The sequence below is a fragment of the Ornithorhynchus anatinus genome, chromosome 1 (genome assembly GCF_004115215.2).
Source record: "Ornithorhynchus anatinus isolate Pmale09 chromosome 1, mOrnAna1.pri.v4, whole genome shotgun sequence".
NCBI classification, from domain to species: Eukaryota; Metazoa; Chordata; class Mammalia; order Monotremata; family Ornithorhynchidae; genus Ornithorhynchus; species Ornithorhynchus anatinus.
In genome coordinates, this window is record NC_041728.1 from 127,862,135 (window position 1) to 127,874,640 (window position 12,506).

General features: G+C 42.7%; 1 protein-coding gene across 3 annotated transcripts in view; it reads right to left on the reverse strand.

Moving 5' to 3' along the window:
* The window catches only part of UGGT1 (UDP-glucose glycoprotein glucosyltransferase 1), a 125,804-nt gene that overhangs the window by 19,632 nt on the left and 93,666 nt on the right, over positions 1-12,506 (reverse strand). For all 3 annotated transcript variants that reach the window (XM_029058864.1, XM_029058863.1, XM_029058862.2), the window contains 5 exons: positions 10,608-10,687; positions 9,834-10,023; positions 6,149-6,307; positions 2,515-2,600; positions 912-996 (listed from right to left, as the gene is read on the reverse strand). In XM_029058864.1, the coding sequence (XP_028914697.1) occupies positions 912-996; positions 2,515-2,600; positions 6,149-6,307; positions 9,834-10,023; positions 10,608-10,687 (600 nt within the window). The remainder of the gene's footprint in view (positions 1-911; positions 997-2,514; positions 2,601-6,148; positions 6,308-9,833; positions 10,024-10,607; positions 10,688-12,506) is intronic.

Here is a 12,506-nt window from a genome sequence, read left to right on the forward strand (position 1 = left end):
CTCAGTCTGGGAAGGCCTCTTGGAGGAGGTGAGCTCTCAATAGGGCTTTGAAGAGGGGAAGAGAGTTAGTTTGGCGGCGGTGAGGAGGGAGGGCATTTCAGGCTCAGAGCCAGCCATGGAGGCGCTTTATCAGTCCCAATCAGTCCCCATTTACTCGGATTCAATCACTGGCATTTACTGAGCACCTACTGAGCAAAGAGCACTGTACTTAACCCTTGAGAGAGTACGAAAGAACTGGCAGATACAATCCCTGCCCTCTAGGAGCTTTTACGGTCTAGTGGGAGCCCGATATGTGCTTCCTAAGTGAACCTGTAGCTGTCTGGTTGGCACCACTGTGGGTGAAGCAGCTCCCCAGGAGCCAGGCCAGGGCCAACCTGGGGGTCGTATTTTGCTCACTCCTGCAGTAAGCTCGCCTTAAAAGGAAGTCCACGTAATATCCTAATAATCGAGACATTTACATTTTGATGCCTGTCTACTTGCTTTGTTTTGCTGTCTCTCTCTCCCTTCTAGACTGTGAGCCCGTAGTTGGGAAGGGATTGTCTCTATCTGTTGCTGAACTGTACTTTCCAAGCGCTTAGTACAGTGCTCTGCACCCAGTAAATGCTCAATAAATATGACAATGAATGAATGAATTCATATAACTGTACTTACTGAGCACTTCCTGTATGTAAAGCCCTGCACTACGCGTTGGGAAGAGTACAAGATAATAGAATGTAGACATTCCCTGCCTACAACGAGCTCACAGTCTAGAGATGCATCCAAAAATTTTCTGAAAAATAAAATGCCACAGAAAAATGTTTAATTCTGGATTATCTTCTCTCTACCTTCTGTTCACGGTTCTCACTGAACTCCCTAAACCCCACCGCTTCTGAAACCTTGCAGAGCACTGAGATCGGCTGCCCCCAACTCACCTTCACTTTAATAATTTTGCTCTTGAAGTTGTTGAGAACGACGACGACTTCATCGGCGTCAGGTGGAGAATCTGTGCCATCGTGGCTTTAAGAACAAAACAAGAGATGGAAAGTACTTTAATAAATACGGGCTCTCTGGATTCATTTTCCACATCTGCAGCAGAAAACCACCTTTTTCTACGGAAGAACGCTCAGAGAAATCACTTACAGCCTCACAATGGCAAACGGAACTACTCCAGCCTAACCCTCGAAGGTTTCTAAATGTGAATGGCAACAAAATTGCCTCGGTCAACCATAGTACTCATCAAACTCCTACTAAATGTAGAGCTCTGTACTTAGTACTGGGGAGAGTACAAGAGAATTTGTAGACGTGGATCCCTGCCCTCAAGGAGCTTAAAGTGTGGGAGAGCCAGAGGGGCAGATCACCTGGTGTGGTAGCCCTCCTTCAATTCAGATGAAGGTGAAATCTGCCCTGTGAGATAACTGCTAAAAATTGCCTGGTGTCTTGGCTCTGTATTGGCGCATCCACCCCTAGCCTCGCTGAATGACTTGTGAAGGCTCGGTTTAATGCCTCTAGCCACCAAAACCTAGGGGCAGAAGTATTATGTTGCTTGACCAATACTAGCATCACTCAATACTAGGAAAAAAGATAGGAATGGTTAAATACATAGGACAACTACAGCTAAGAGACTTAAGCAGAATTGTGCAAAAAACCTACTCCTAGTAAGGCACAAGTACAGTTCTTGAGAATACCCAGAAAGTACTTTAAAGAAGTAATAATAATAATTATTATGGTACTTGTTAAGCACTTGCTATAATAAATTATGGTATTTGTTAAGCACTTACTGTGCACCAGGAGGATATAAGCAACTCGAGTTGGACACAGTCCCTGTCCCACGTGGGGTTTACTGTGTGCCAAGCACTGTTCTAAGAATAGAACAGATACAAGCTAATCAGGTTGGACACAGTCCATGTCCCACATGGGCTCACACTCTTAATCCCCATTTTACAGATGAGGGAACCGAGGCCCAGGGAAGTGAAGTGACTTGCCTAAAGTCACGCAGTAGACAGGTGGCAGAGACGGGATTAGAAACCCGGTCCTTCTGACTCCCAGGCATGTGCTTTATTGTTGGCATGTAAACTATTTTAAAATAGCTATTTTATTAATGTAAATATGAACAGGCACAATGATCACTGGAGGATATTTTGGGACTAATTCTTTACCAGCTACAAATGTTCAACGGCAGGTCAAGGAATAAATATTTCACAGAAGCCACCTGTTCTAAAATTTCCTCGGCTTCTTGACTTCTCTCCTATCAGGGTTAATATTTTGTTTCGGCAGAGGAATCACCTGTCAGGGAAACCTGGGAAGTCAGGGAAATCCTTATTTCAAAGGATTGAATAAAACTTACCAGAAACAACACATTTCTTCATATTTCATTTGCTGATGAAACATTCTACCTCAACACTGTCCTAAATCATTTTTTCTTTCCGTCAGGGATGTTGTCTGCAAAAACGCGTTTCTTCTAGTTCAAAGTCCAGTGCCCCAGGAAGCTTTCGGGAAATGTACAAAACACAAGCAGATCCGGTCACTCTGGCTCACCTGTATATTCTGTAAATGTCCTCCGATCGGCCCTTCCTGAGTCTGAGAACCCACGCTCCTGGGTTGGCTTTTAACTGAAAGTAACCCTGGGAAAAGATAAGGAAGTGGATTTTAGCTTTGAACCCATCAAAGGGATATCTCTCTAATGTTTCTTCCTCAAAAAACAGGCATGTTTTAGATTAAGACAAGCATTTAAATCCCACAACCAAATGTCAGAACTACACAAAGACTCCAAGCCAGGAGCAGATGGTCCAAGGAGAGAACTGACCACGCCAGGTTGGTTCCTGCAGTAGGCCTTCCCAGAAAAGAAGAGAGGCTGTCAAATTACCACTGGATAGCTACTTTCAGAGTCCATGAAGCTTGGGAATCAATGCCAAGCCCATTTTTTTTTGGATTACCCTTGACTGGAGCAACGGCATTCTAATCATCCTCCTGGACAAAAGTCTTAATGCACCATAATCTTTTGGCTACTTCAGTGCGGCATTTTAAGATCGTCTTTTGGAAAATTCATGAATAAATATAATTTTGCTTGCACTACAGAAATTCAACACTAAGTGGCAATTTTAATCTCAGTAATGCCAACAAATTCAGTTTAAAATTCCACTTCAAAATGATTTTACTGCATAATCACGATCACATAGCACAGCAACATTTATTACATAGCGGCAATAGCTGTAGCAGGAAGGCGGTGCAGTTCTTTGACTTAATTTCCACTTGCCATAGAGCATGATTAGTATTACATTTGATTGCATCCCCATTTACTCTGACCTTTCTAACCCCTGGACAATTCAAATCGGAAATTTACCGCTTCAGTTCACTTCGTATCCCTACGGCCCTTACGCTTGTAGATCCATCTAGACCGATTATATCTTAATAATCGTGGTATTGGTTAAGTGCTTATTATGTGCCCAACACTGTACTAAACGGTGAGGTAGATACAAAATAGGAGGGTACCACAGGGGGCTCAATCTAAGGAGAGAGCACAGGTGTTAAATTCCTATTTTGCAGATGAGGGAACTGAGGCGCAGGAGTGAAATGATTGGCTCCCCTTCTAGTCTGTAAGTCCGCATTGATTGTCTCTCATAGCACAGTGCTCTGCACACAGTAAGCGCTCAAAAAATACGGCTGAATGAATGAACGAATAAATTTTCCCAAGGTCACACACCAGGGAGGCGGCAGAGCCGGGATTTCAACCCGCGTCTTCTGAAGCCCAGCCCCAGACGCTTTCCGCTAGGGCAAGCAAGAAAAGGATGGCACGGTAATGGAATCTAGAACCTTGCTCTTCCGGGTCACCAGTTCAAATTCAAAAAGATACGGTTCTCCCCAAAGTTTCCAGCTGCAGTTAGAAGCTAAGAGGAAGGAGGGTAGTGGTTCTAGGCGAGCAGGAATAGAAGCAAAAAAGATAACCAGTCTCAGAGGTGCCAAAGGCTGAAGAAAAATAAAATCCGAAAGCTCTAAAATGGAAGCCACAGCAGGGCTAAAAAATACCAAATCTGAAGTATACTTTTTCTGCCAGAATGCATGTTTCCACAACAAGTTAGAATGTGATGGTAGAATACCAAGCATGTCAGGAATCACTGGGAGGTGGCGTCAGAAGACGTGGTTGTGAACATGCATGCATCTGGTGTCCGACACAGGGTGAAAACTCCAGCGTGTTCAGGAGAACGTGAACATAACTCCCCCTCCCCGACCCCCGTTAAAAGAGAACTGGGTGTACTGCAGCTATAATAATCGTATTTACTGAGAACTTACTGTGTGCAAAGCACTGTATTGAGCGCTTGGGAGAGTACAATATAGCATGAGACTCATTCCCTGCCCACAACTAGCTCACGGGCTAGAGGATTCTAACCACTATGAATTTAAGCTTTGACAAAAGATTTCCAATGATGTCAAATCAACTGCTCTTTAGGAAACAAATCACACTAAAATGCAAAAATATCATTTTTCTTTTAGAAAAATGTAAGTAATCAGGCAATTTCATCCTTGCTCCAAAACATTCACCTGGCAAATCTGTGTAAGGACCAAATATAAATCAATATACACTGTCCTAACTCTTTATAGTTTTGAGGGACTATATTTTTCCTAAAAATATTATTTCTGGATTAGCAGTGATTATGAGGAATTTTAGCCAATAATTTTTTTCCCAGCATTTACAAATTTTAGAGTATGAGTTAAGGATAAATGCGTCCTCTCAAAATGAACACTAATTTTATTACCACTTCACCATCTGGATTTCCCGGCGCATACTGTTCTGGAATTTTCTGTCTCCAGAAGAGACGGGAATGAGAAAAGTGGGCTATTTTAGCTAAATAATAACAATAATAATGGCATCTGTTTAGTGCTTACTAAGTGCCAGGCGCTATATTAAGCGCTCAAATCAGTGAAGTAGACTACAAAGACTACGACTCTAGTCTGGAAAGACAAAGGAGGGCTTGAATCTGCCTGGCTAGATAATGGAAAGAGTAATCACAGATTCAATTTGAGGAAATGAGTAAATGAGAGAGAAAATGTAAAATAGGCAAAAAGACTGAAATGAAGACAGAAAGGACAATGGAAACTGCTATTTCATTCCTCAGCAGCTCACTGCTCCAGGGCTGGGCTTCCAAGGTCCCAACTCACCACCTTCCCCCAACACTGCAAATGTTAGGAGGCTGACTTGGTTCCCACAATGTCAGGCACAGGAAGGAGGCAGGCACCAGCTTTCAGTCCCCTCCCCACACACCTCTATTGCAGGGGGAACTCCGGGGCACATAAATAATAAAAATAATTCTTATTAATGAGCACAATTAGAGTTTTCGAAGGCCGGTGTTCCAAGCGAAGGACATCGGTACGCACCATAAGCTTAATCATGCGCTCATATGTCGAGGAAGGCAATAATCTTTGAATATGAATATCTTTTGCTATCTCATTACCTTATATAAAGAGAAGCATATATATATATATATATATAGAGAGAGAGAGAGAGAGAAGCAGCATGGATTAATGGAAAAAGCCCGGGCTTGGCACGGGTTCTAATCCCGGCTCCGCCACATTTCAGCTGTGTGACTTTGGGCAATTCACTTAACTTCTCTGAGCCTCAGTTCCTTCATCTGTAAAAGGGGGATTAAGACTTTGAGCGTCAAGTGGGACAACCTGATTACCCTGTATCCACCCCAGTGCTTAGAACATTGCTCGGCACATAGTGAGCACTTAACAAATACCAGCATTATTATATCATTAGAATAACTCTTAGCAAAAAATAAGGACCAAATAAATGCCTTAAATATCTGACTGATCCTCAACATATCCTTTGGTGCTGTTATTAGAGACAACACACTAGGCTAGATGACCCACTCTGACATGGTTTATACTGGCAAAATGAAGACGCTAAGGACCCCCAAAGTTTCTCAACTCCATTTATGCTTCCATTTATTTTGGAAACCTAAATGTTCTACTCAAGGCTTTGGAGCCACCTGTTATCATCTGAGATACTTATTCACTCAATCAACGGTATTTACTGAGCGCTTCCGGTGAGCAGAGCACCGTACCAAGCATTTGGGAGGGTACAAGAGAGTCGGTGGACATAATCCCTGTTCAGAGGAGTTTACGGTGTAGAGGAAGAGGTGGGCATTAAAATAAATTAGAGATTCCTTACTAGGTTGGCCATGACAATGGTATCCACGGTGACTGGATTTGCTGAAGTTCCCAATGTAAACTGGAGGCCTCGAGGAGGCTGTCCAGTTGTGATATCATAGCAATGACCTTCTAATAATAGGTATTCAAGCTCATACTCTGCAGCAATTATGTTATCCACCTGCAAAATGAAACACAACAGTTAGCAATCAGGGTCCTCAATTTCCTTATCCACAAATTGCGGTTCGTTCGTTCACTCGATTGTTATTTATTGAGTGCTTATGGTGTGCTAATTAATCCTTCCTTTCTACTGAACTTGGAGAGAAGCAGTTAGGATTAACAAAATGGGTGATTTCACCCCACCTGGAAAATATCCCCTGGGGATTTAATAAAGTACGGGAAAAGAATGAAGTCCTTCAAATCAGTGAGTTAAACTGCAAAAACTAAACAGAAATTTTCTAAATGATTTCAAAAGGATCATGGATAATTTATTTAGTGCTTGAGTTACTGGTATTCATTCATTCATTCAATCGTATTTACTGAGCGCTTACTGTGTGCAGAGCACTGTACTAAGTGCTGGGAAAGTACAGTTCGGCAACAGAGACAATCCCTACCCAACAACAGGCTCACAGTCTAGAAGGGGGAGAAAGGCAACAAAACAAAACAAGTAGACAGACCATTCCAATACCATCTCCTTTCCCACCTGGGAGTGCCGAGAAACTACTAGGTTTCATGTTATGGACAAGAACAGCACCAACTCCAACCTATCACGAGAATCTCCAACAGCTCTTTTATTTTGACAGTTTTGTGCACATTTAAAAAACAAATACTCATCTCATTCACAGACCGAGGAAAATGCACATTCTAGTTTTGATTCACTTCCTAAAACGACGGCCATTTCCTAGGAAAATAAACTCTTTCCAGCTCCTTGGGAACCAATATCCTAGAATGGCAAGCGATCCATTGTATTTCCATGTCGCTCATGGGCCAGTCTTTGGAAATGACCCTATCAGCCTGGAGAGGCCCTCCCCATGGACACGGTGAGAAAAAAAGGCCTTCCTCCACTCCCATTCACTCTTTATCAAGCTTCCGCCCCAAGGAGCTGGGCAGATGGTACACAATTGGCCAAGGGCAACCCAGAGGTGGCTGGGGAACCGGTGTAACATCACTTCATCGGGTGCTGTGGCCACATTCAGGGTGGGTAACTGAAGACACTTCTCTGTTTGGGGTAAGTCCAGGCCAGGGACCCCAGAAAGGGCCATACTAGCTGCTCTCCGCTTACCACCGGGGTGAATCGAGCACCTCACAGAATTTCCCAGAACTTCCTAGGGCTGGCTACCAGATGGGCTCGTTAGTATTTATTGAGCGCTTACTATGTGCAGAGCACTGTACTAAGCGCTTGCAATGTACAATTTGGCAACAGATAGAGACAATTCCTGCCCATTGACAGTTCACAGTCTAATCGGGGGAGACCACTCTCCCAGCACACCCCAGGACACCCTATGCTGCATTCCTCCAGTATGCAGGGGATGCCGAAGGACAGAGATTTTCTTGGGCATTTGGAAAACACTGAGTTCCTTAGAAAAAATTCTATATAAATCCAAAATGCTGCGTTTGCAGGAAGTAGCCTGTCTCAAAGCTAAGATAGTACATTACTAGTACCCTATTCGGGGACCCAGACCAATAGAGGCAATGAGGCGCTTCAGTAACAAGAATATGATTTATTTGGCCTATGGAAAGAAATCAATTAATCAAATTACCGGTATTTGGGGGCATTTAGTGTGTGTAGAGCACTGTACTAAACAGTCGAGAGAATACAAAGCAATAGAGTTGCTAGATACTGAGAAGCAGTGTGGTTCAATGGAAGGAGCCCAGGCTTAGGAGTCAGAGGTCATGGGTTCTAATCTTGGCTCCGCCACCTGTCAGCTGTGTGGCTTTGGGCAAGTCACTTAACTTCTCAGTGCCTCAGTTCCCTCATCTGTAAAATGGGGATTAAGACTGTGAGCCCTACGTGGGACAACGTGATTAGCCTGTATCTCCCCCAGTGCTTAGAACAGTGCTTGGCACATAGTAAGCGCTTAAATACCAACATTATTATTATTATTAGATAGAATCCCTACCCGCAAGGAGCTTATAGTCTACAGAGGGAGACATGAAAATAAATTGCAGATAGGGAAAATGGGAGGGAATAAGAATGATCTAAGTTCTGTAGGGCTGAGAGAATGCTACATATCAAGTGCTTAAGGGGTACAGAGCGAAGCGCACAGGTGATGCAGAGGCAGGACAAATAGGCAAAATGAGGGCTTAGTCAGGGAAGGCCTCTGAGAGATGTGATTTTAGGAGGCCTTTGAAAGTGGGGAGAGTGGTGGTCTGCCAGATAGGAGGGGGACAACCCCTTGTCCTTGGTGGCAAGATAGATGAGATGGAGGTACAGTGAGTTGGTTGGCATTAGAGGAGCACAATGGGGGGGTTGGGTTGCAGTAGGAGGTCAGCGAGGCTTAGTACAGTGACTGGCACACAGTAAGCGCTTAACAAATGTCATTATTATGATTAGGATAAGAAGGGGAGAAGTAGCAGACTGACCCCATCAGCTCAGAGAAAAGGCTGGGCTCCCAGGAGAGGGGGCAAGATGGCCGCACCTCTGTCTCGCTCTCTCCTTCCGATTCCCTGTGGCAGCCAAATGACCGCTCTGGGTCACCGACAGCCTAACCTGCATGCAGTCAGCTGGTGCATGCTTCCTATGCCTGATTTTAGCAGCGCATCTCCTAAGCACTTACTATTTTTGCCAAGCACTGTGCTTAGCGTTGGGATAGATAGGAGACAATCAGGCCAGACACAGTCCCTGTCCCACAGGGGCATACAACCCAAAAGGGAGAGAGAACAGGTACCGAATCCCCATTTTAGAGATGAGAAAACCGAGGCACAGAGAAATGATGTGATTTGCCCAAAGTCACAAAGCAGACAAGCAGAACTGGAATCACGGCATAGTGGACAGAGTACGGGCCTGAGAGTCAGAAGACTGCGGGTTCTAATCCCGGCTCTACCACTTGTCCGCTTGGGCAAATCACTTTACTTCTCCTTGCCTCAGTAACCTCATCTGTAAAATGGGGACTGAGACTGTGAGCTCCACTTGGGACAGGAACTGCGTCCAATCCGATTTGATTGTAGCTACCCCAGCGCTTAGTACAGAGCCCGGTACTTAATAAGCATTGAACAAATACCACAACAAATACCAAACACCATTAGGTCCTCTGCCCTTCAGGCAATGTGGTCATTCCACTAGGCCACGCTGCTTGAAATCAGGGGCTGTACTGGGAGTTCTTTCCGTAAGACTGCATCTAGAGAAGCAGCATGGCTCAGTGGAAAGAGCCTGGGCTTGGGAGTCATAGCTCATGGGTTCGAATCCCGGCTCCAATGCTTGTCAGCTGTGTGACCTTGGGCAAGTCACTTAACTTCTCTGTTCCTCCGTTATCTCATCTGTAAAATGGGGATTAAGATTGTGAGCCTCATGTGGGACACCCTGATGACCCTGTATCTCCCCCAGTGCTTAGAATAGTGCTCTGCACATAGTAAGCGCTTAACAAATACCAACATTATTATTATTATTATCTAGGAGTCTTAAGTTTCTTCATGAAGATACTGTTTGGTTTTAGTGATTGAACAATCCTTAACAAACAGTAGATATTAGGAAGCACAAAAATTCTTACCTCCTCTAAATAAATGTTATCAAGATCGTATGGTGTTCTCACAGACTCTACCATCCAGCCCTCGGGAGTATTTAAGTTCAGAGTGAACAGGGGAGACTGGGGCATATCCAAGAATTTCGCTATTGGACCAGGAGCAAAGCTATTGTCTGCCATGAAAGTAATCTCCGGCTCTAAAACGTAACGGTAGAAGCTGAAATCCCAAAGGAAAAGATAATTAGAATCTGTGGTTAAACATTAAAATAATGTGAAACATTAAATGTTTTTAAACACTGAAAAATTCCAGCCTCTTTAAACTACTAAGAATAGTTTCAGTCTTCTATTATGAGTATACGTACTTAATTTTGTTTTAGGGATACAGGTCAAGCCATGGAGCAGAGTGGTTTTTAAACTCATAAATTCCCAAGATGAAATAATAATTTATCCCCTGAACACCTAGAATCTATCAAAATCTCAAAGGTAGCAGTGTGCACTGATCAATGTTGAAAGATTTGTTTGGATATGATAAAGTCATAACTCAGCAACTCATTAAGCGTTTAATGGGATGATCGCTGATGAAACCTGAACAAAATCTAAAGCCCTCATTTAAAAGAAACCACCCCACAGGCAACTATCTGGCTTAAATCCCTTATAAAACTTCTTTGGCCATCTTGGATCCTGAGATTTTCCAATTAACAGAGAAATCCTGTACGTGATCACCTGAACACCATTTTACTTTCCCTAGGGATAACCTGGATGTGGTCACAATTGTAGGTTTTCTTGAACGTTTCACCTTACCTCTTCAAAGGCATGTCTGAAAGTTTGGATTGGCAGTTCATAAACACTCTCAGATTCATATTTATCAGCTGGGTTAATACCTAGGCAAAAAACACCAAAAATATAACTTCTGAGGTAAAAGAGAAAGCTGGCTTCGTCAAAAAATTACAAGTCATGTAAACTAACTTTAAGACCAAGCATCTGTGCTTCAGTTCGTTTCCCTTTATGAGCTCAGGAGAAGATATATACTGGCATAAGTGCGTGTATATTCACCTGTCCTTCAAATTCAAAGACAATGTTGCTGATGGTTCAAGCCTACTAATGTGAGCAGGGGTGACTGACGAGACTTCTGGGCTACTGGGCAACTAGCTATATGTCCTCCATTATGTGTGCATAAAAGATTGGCCCTTTGCCACAAGGATGCAATTATATTTGCAACCTGTCTGATCTTCCTCAAGTTTCTGCTCAAGGAGAAGAATCCCCTTCCTTAATGCGAGAAACATTTGTTTTAGCCTCCCTTTTTGTGTCGGTAAAATTTCAGTTCATGAGAGAGCAGCTGCTTGGAGATCATTCATTCATGCAAAAGTATTTATTGAGCGTTTACTGTGTGCAGAGCACTGTACTAAGCACTTGGAATGTACAATTTAGCAGCAGAAAGAGACAATCCCTGCCCAATGATGGGTTTACAGTCTACCTTCTACCATGTATTCTTTTGACATGTCCCACTCAGTAAAGCTCTGGGGTAATAAGCAATGTCTCAATAGCTGTGAACTGATGTTCTTTAAGGACTCCTACGATCCCATACAATCTTTTGGGACTGAGTGTGGCTCATTGCCGAAGTTATGCTTTCTGTGAAAAATTCAGGTCTAGTGATCATTACCTTATTACATATTTTTGTACATTATGCATTTTACACACATTTTCTACATTTTAGTTAAACCTATGTACGATAGAATGTATGATCAATCAATCGTATTTAATGAGCGCTTACTGTGACCAGACTGAGCCCTGAGCTAAGCGCTTGGGAGAGTAGACATATTCCCTGCCCACAACGAGCTAACAGTCTAGAGTGGGAGAGAGACATTAATATAAATAAATGAATTGTGGCCATGTATATAAGTGCAGTGGTATATGACACTATTGATATATATTTTATTTGCTAAATATATGATTATATTTTACAGTCAATGGTATTTGAGTGCTTACTCCAGGTAGAGCACTGGATTTACATGCTTACTACAACATGTATAGTTCTGTAGTGTCTGAGTCATTACTGACCGTCAATTTTCCAAAGGAAATACTGTCCTTATTAATTTGTTTTATTTCTTTATCTACCTGTGAATCACTGAACAGTGCCCAGAAAGCAAAATTTGATTACAGCATTAGACGCTACAGGCCAATGACTATAACCTCTCAGACTCTGGGAATCCTAGCTGGTTCATACTTCAGCTTTCTTCAGACTAAGCTACCAACTGCTGCAGACTGTGCTAAGAGAAATATTGTTAACTGTCTGCATGACCCGATCTCTACTCCCTGCCTTGTTTCACAGAAGATGGCTCAAAGAGGACAGAAAAATGGGAGTATAATATAATTGGTGGGGTTCGGCCAGTCACCATTACAAAAATCTTCAATTTAGTGACTGAATATAAATGGCAGTGATTTTTTTTAGGGACTTGCAATGCATTTATAGGATTATAAAAACAGCTGGAAACTTAAGCAATGTATAAAAATCCCAAGTTCTTGAGTTGATCATGTCATAGGCCAGAATTTTCTGTTTTGAGGGCACTGAATTTAAAGTTTGATTTCATGTATATACTTAATTTAACAGAACTATCTGAGAATTATTGTTAAAAAGAAAGGATAAAAATGAAAAGGCAAATTCTTATATACCCTCTTACTTATTTGATTTACATTATGAAT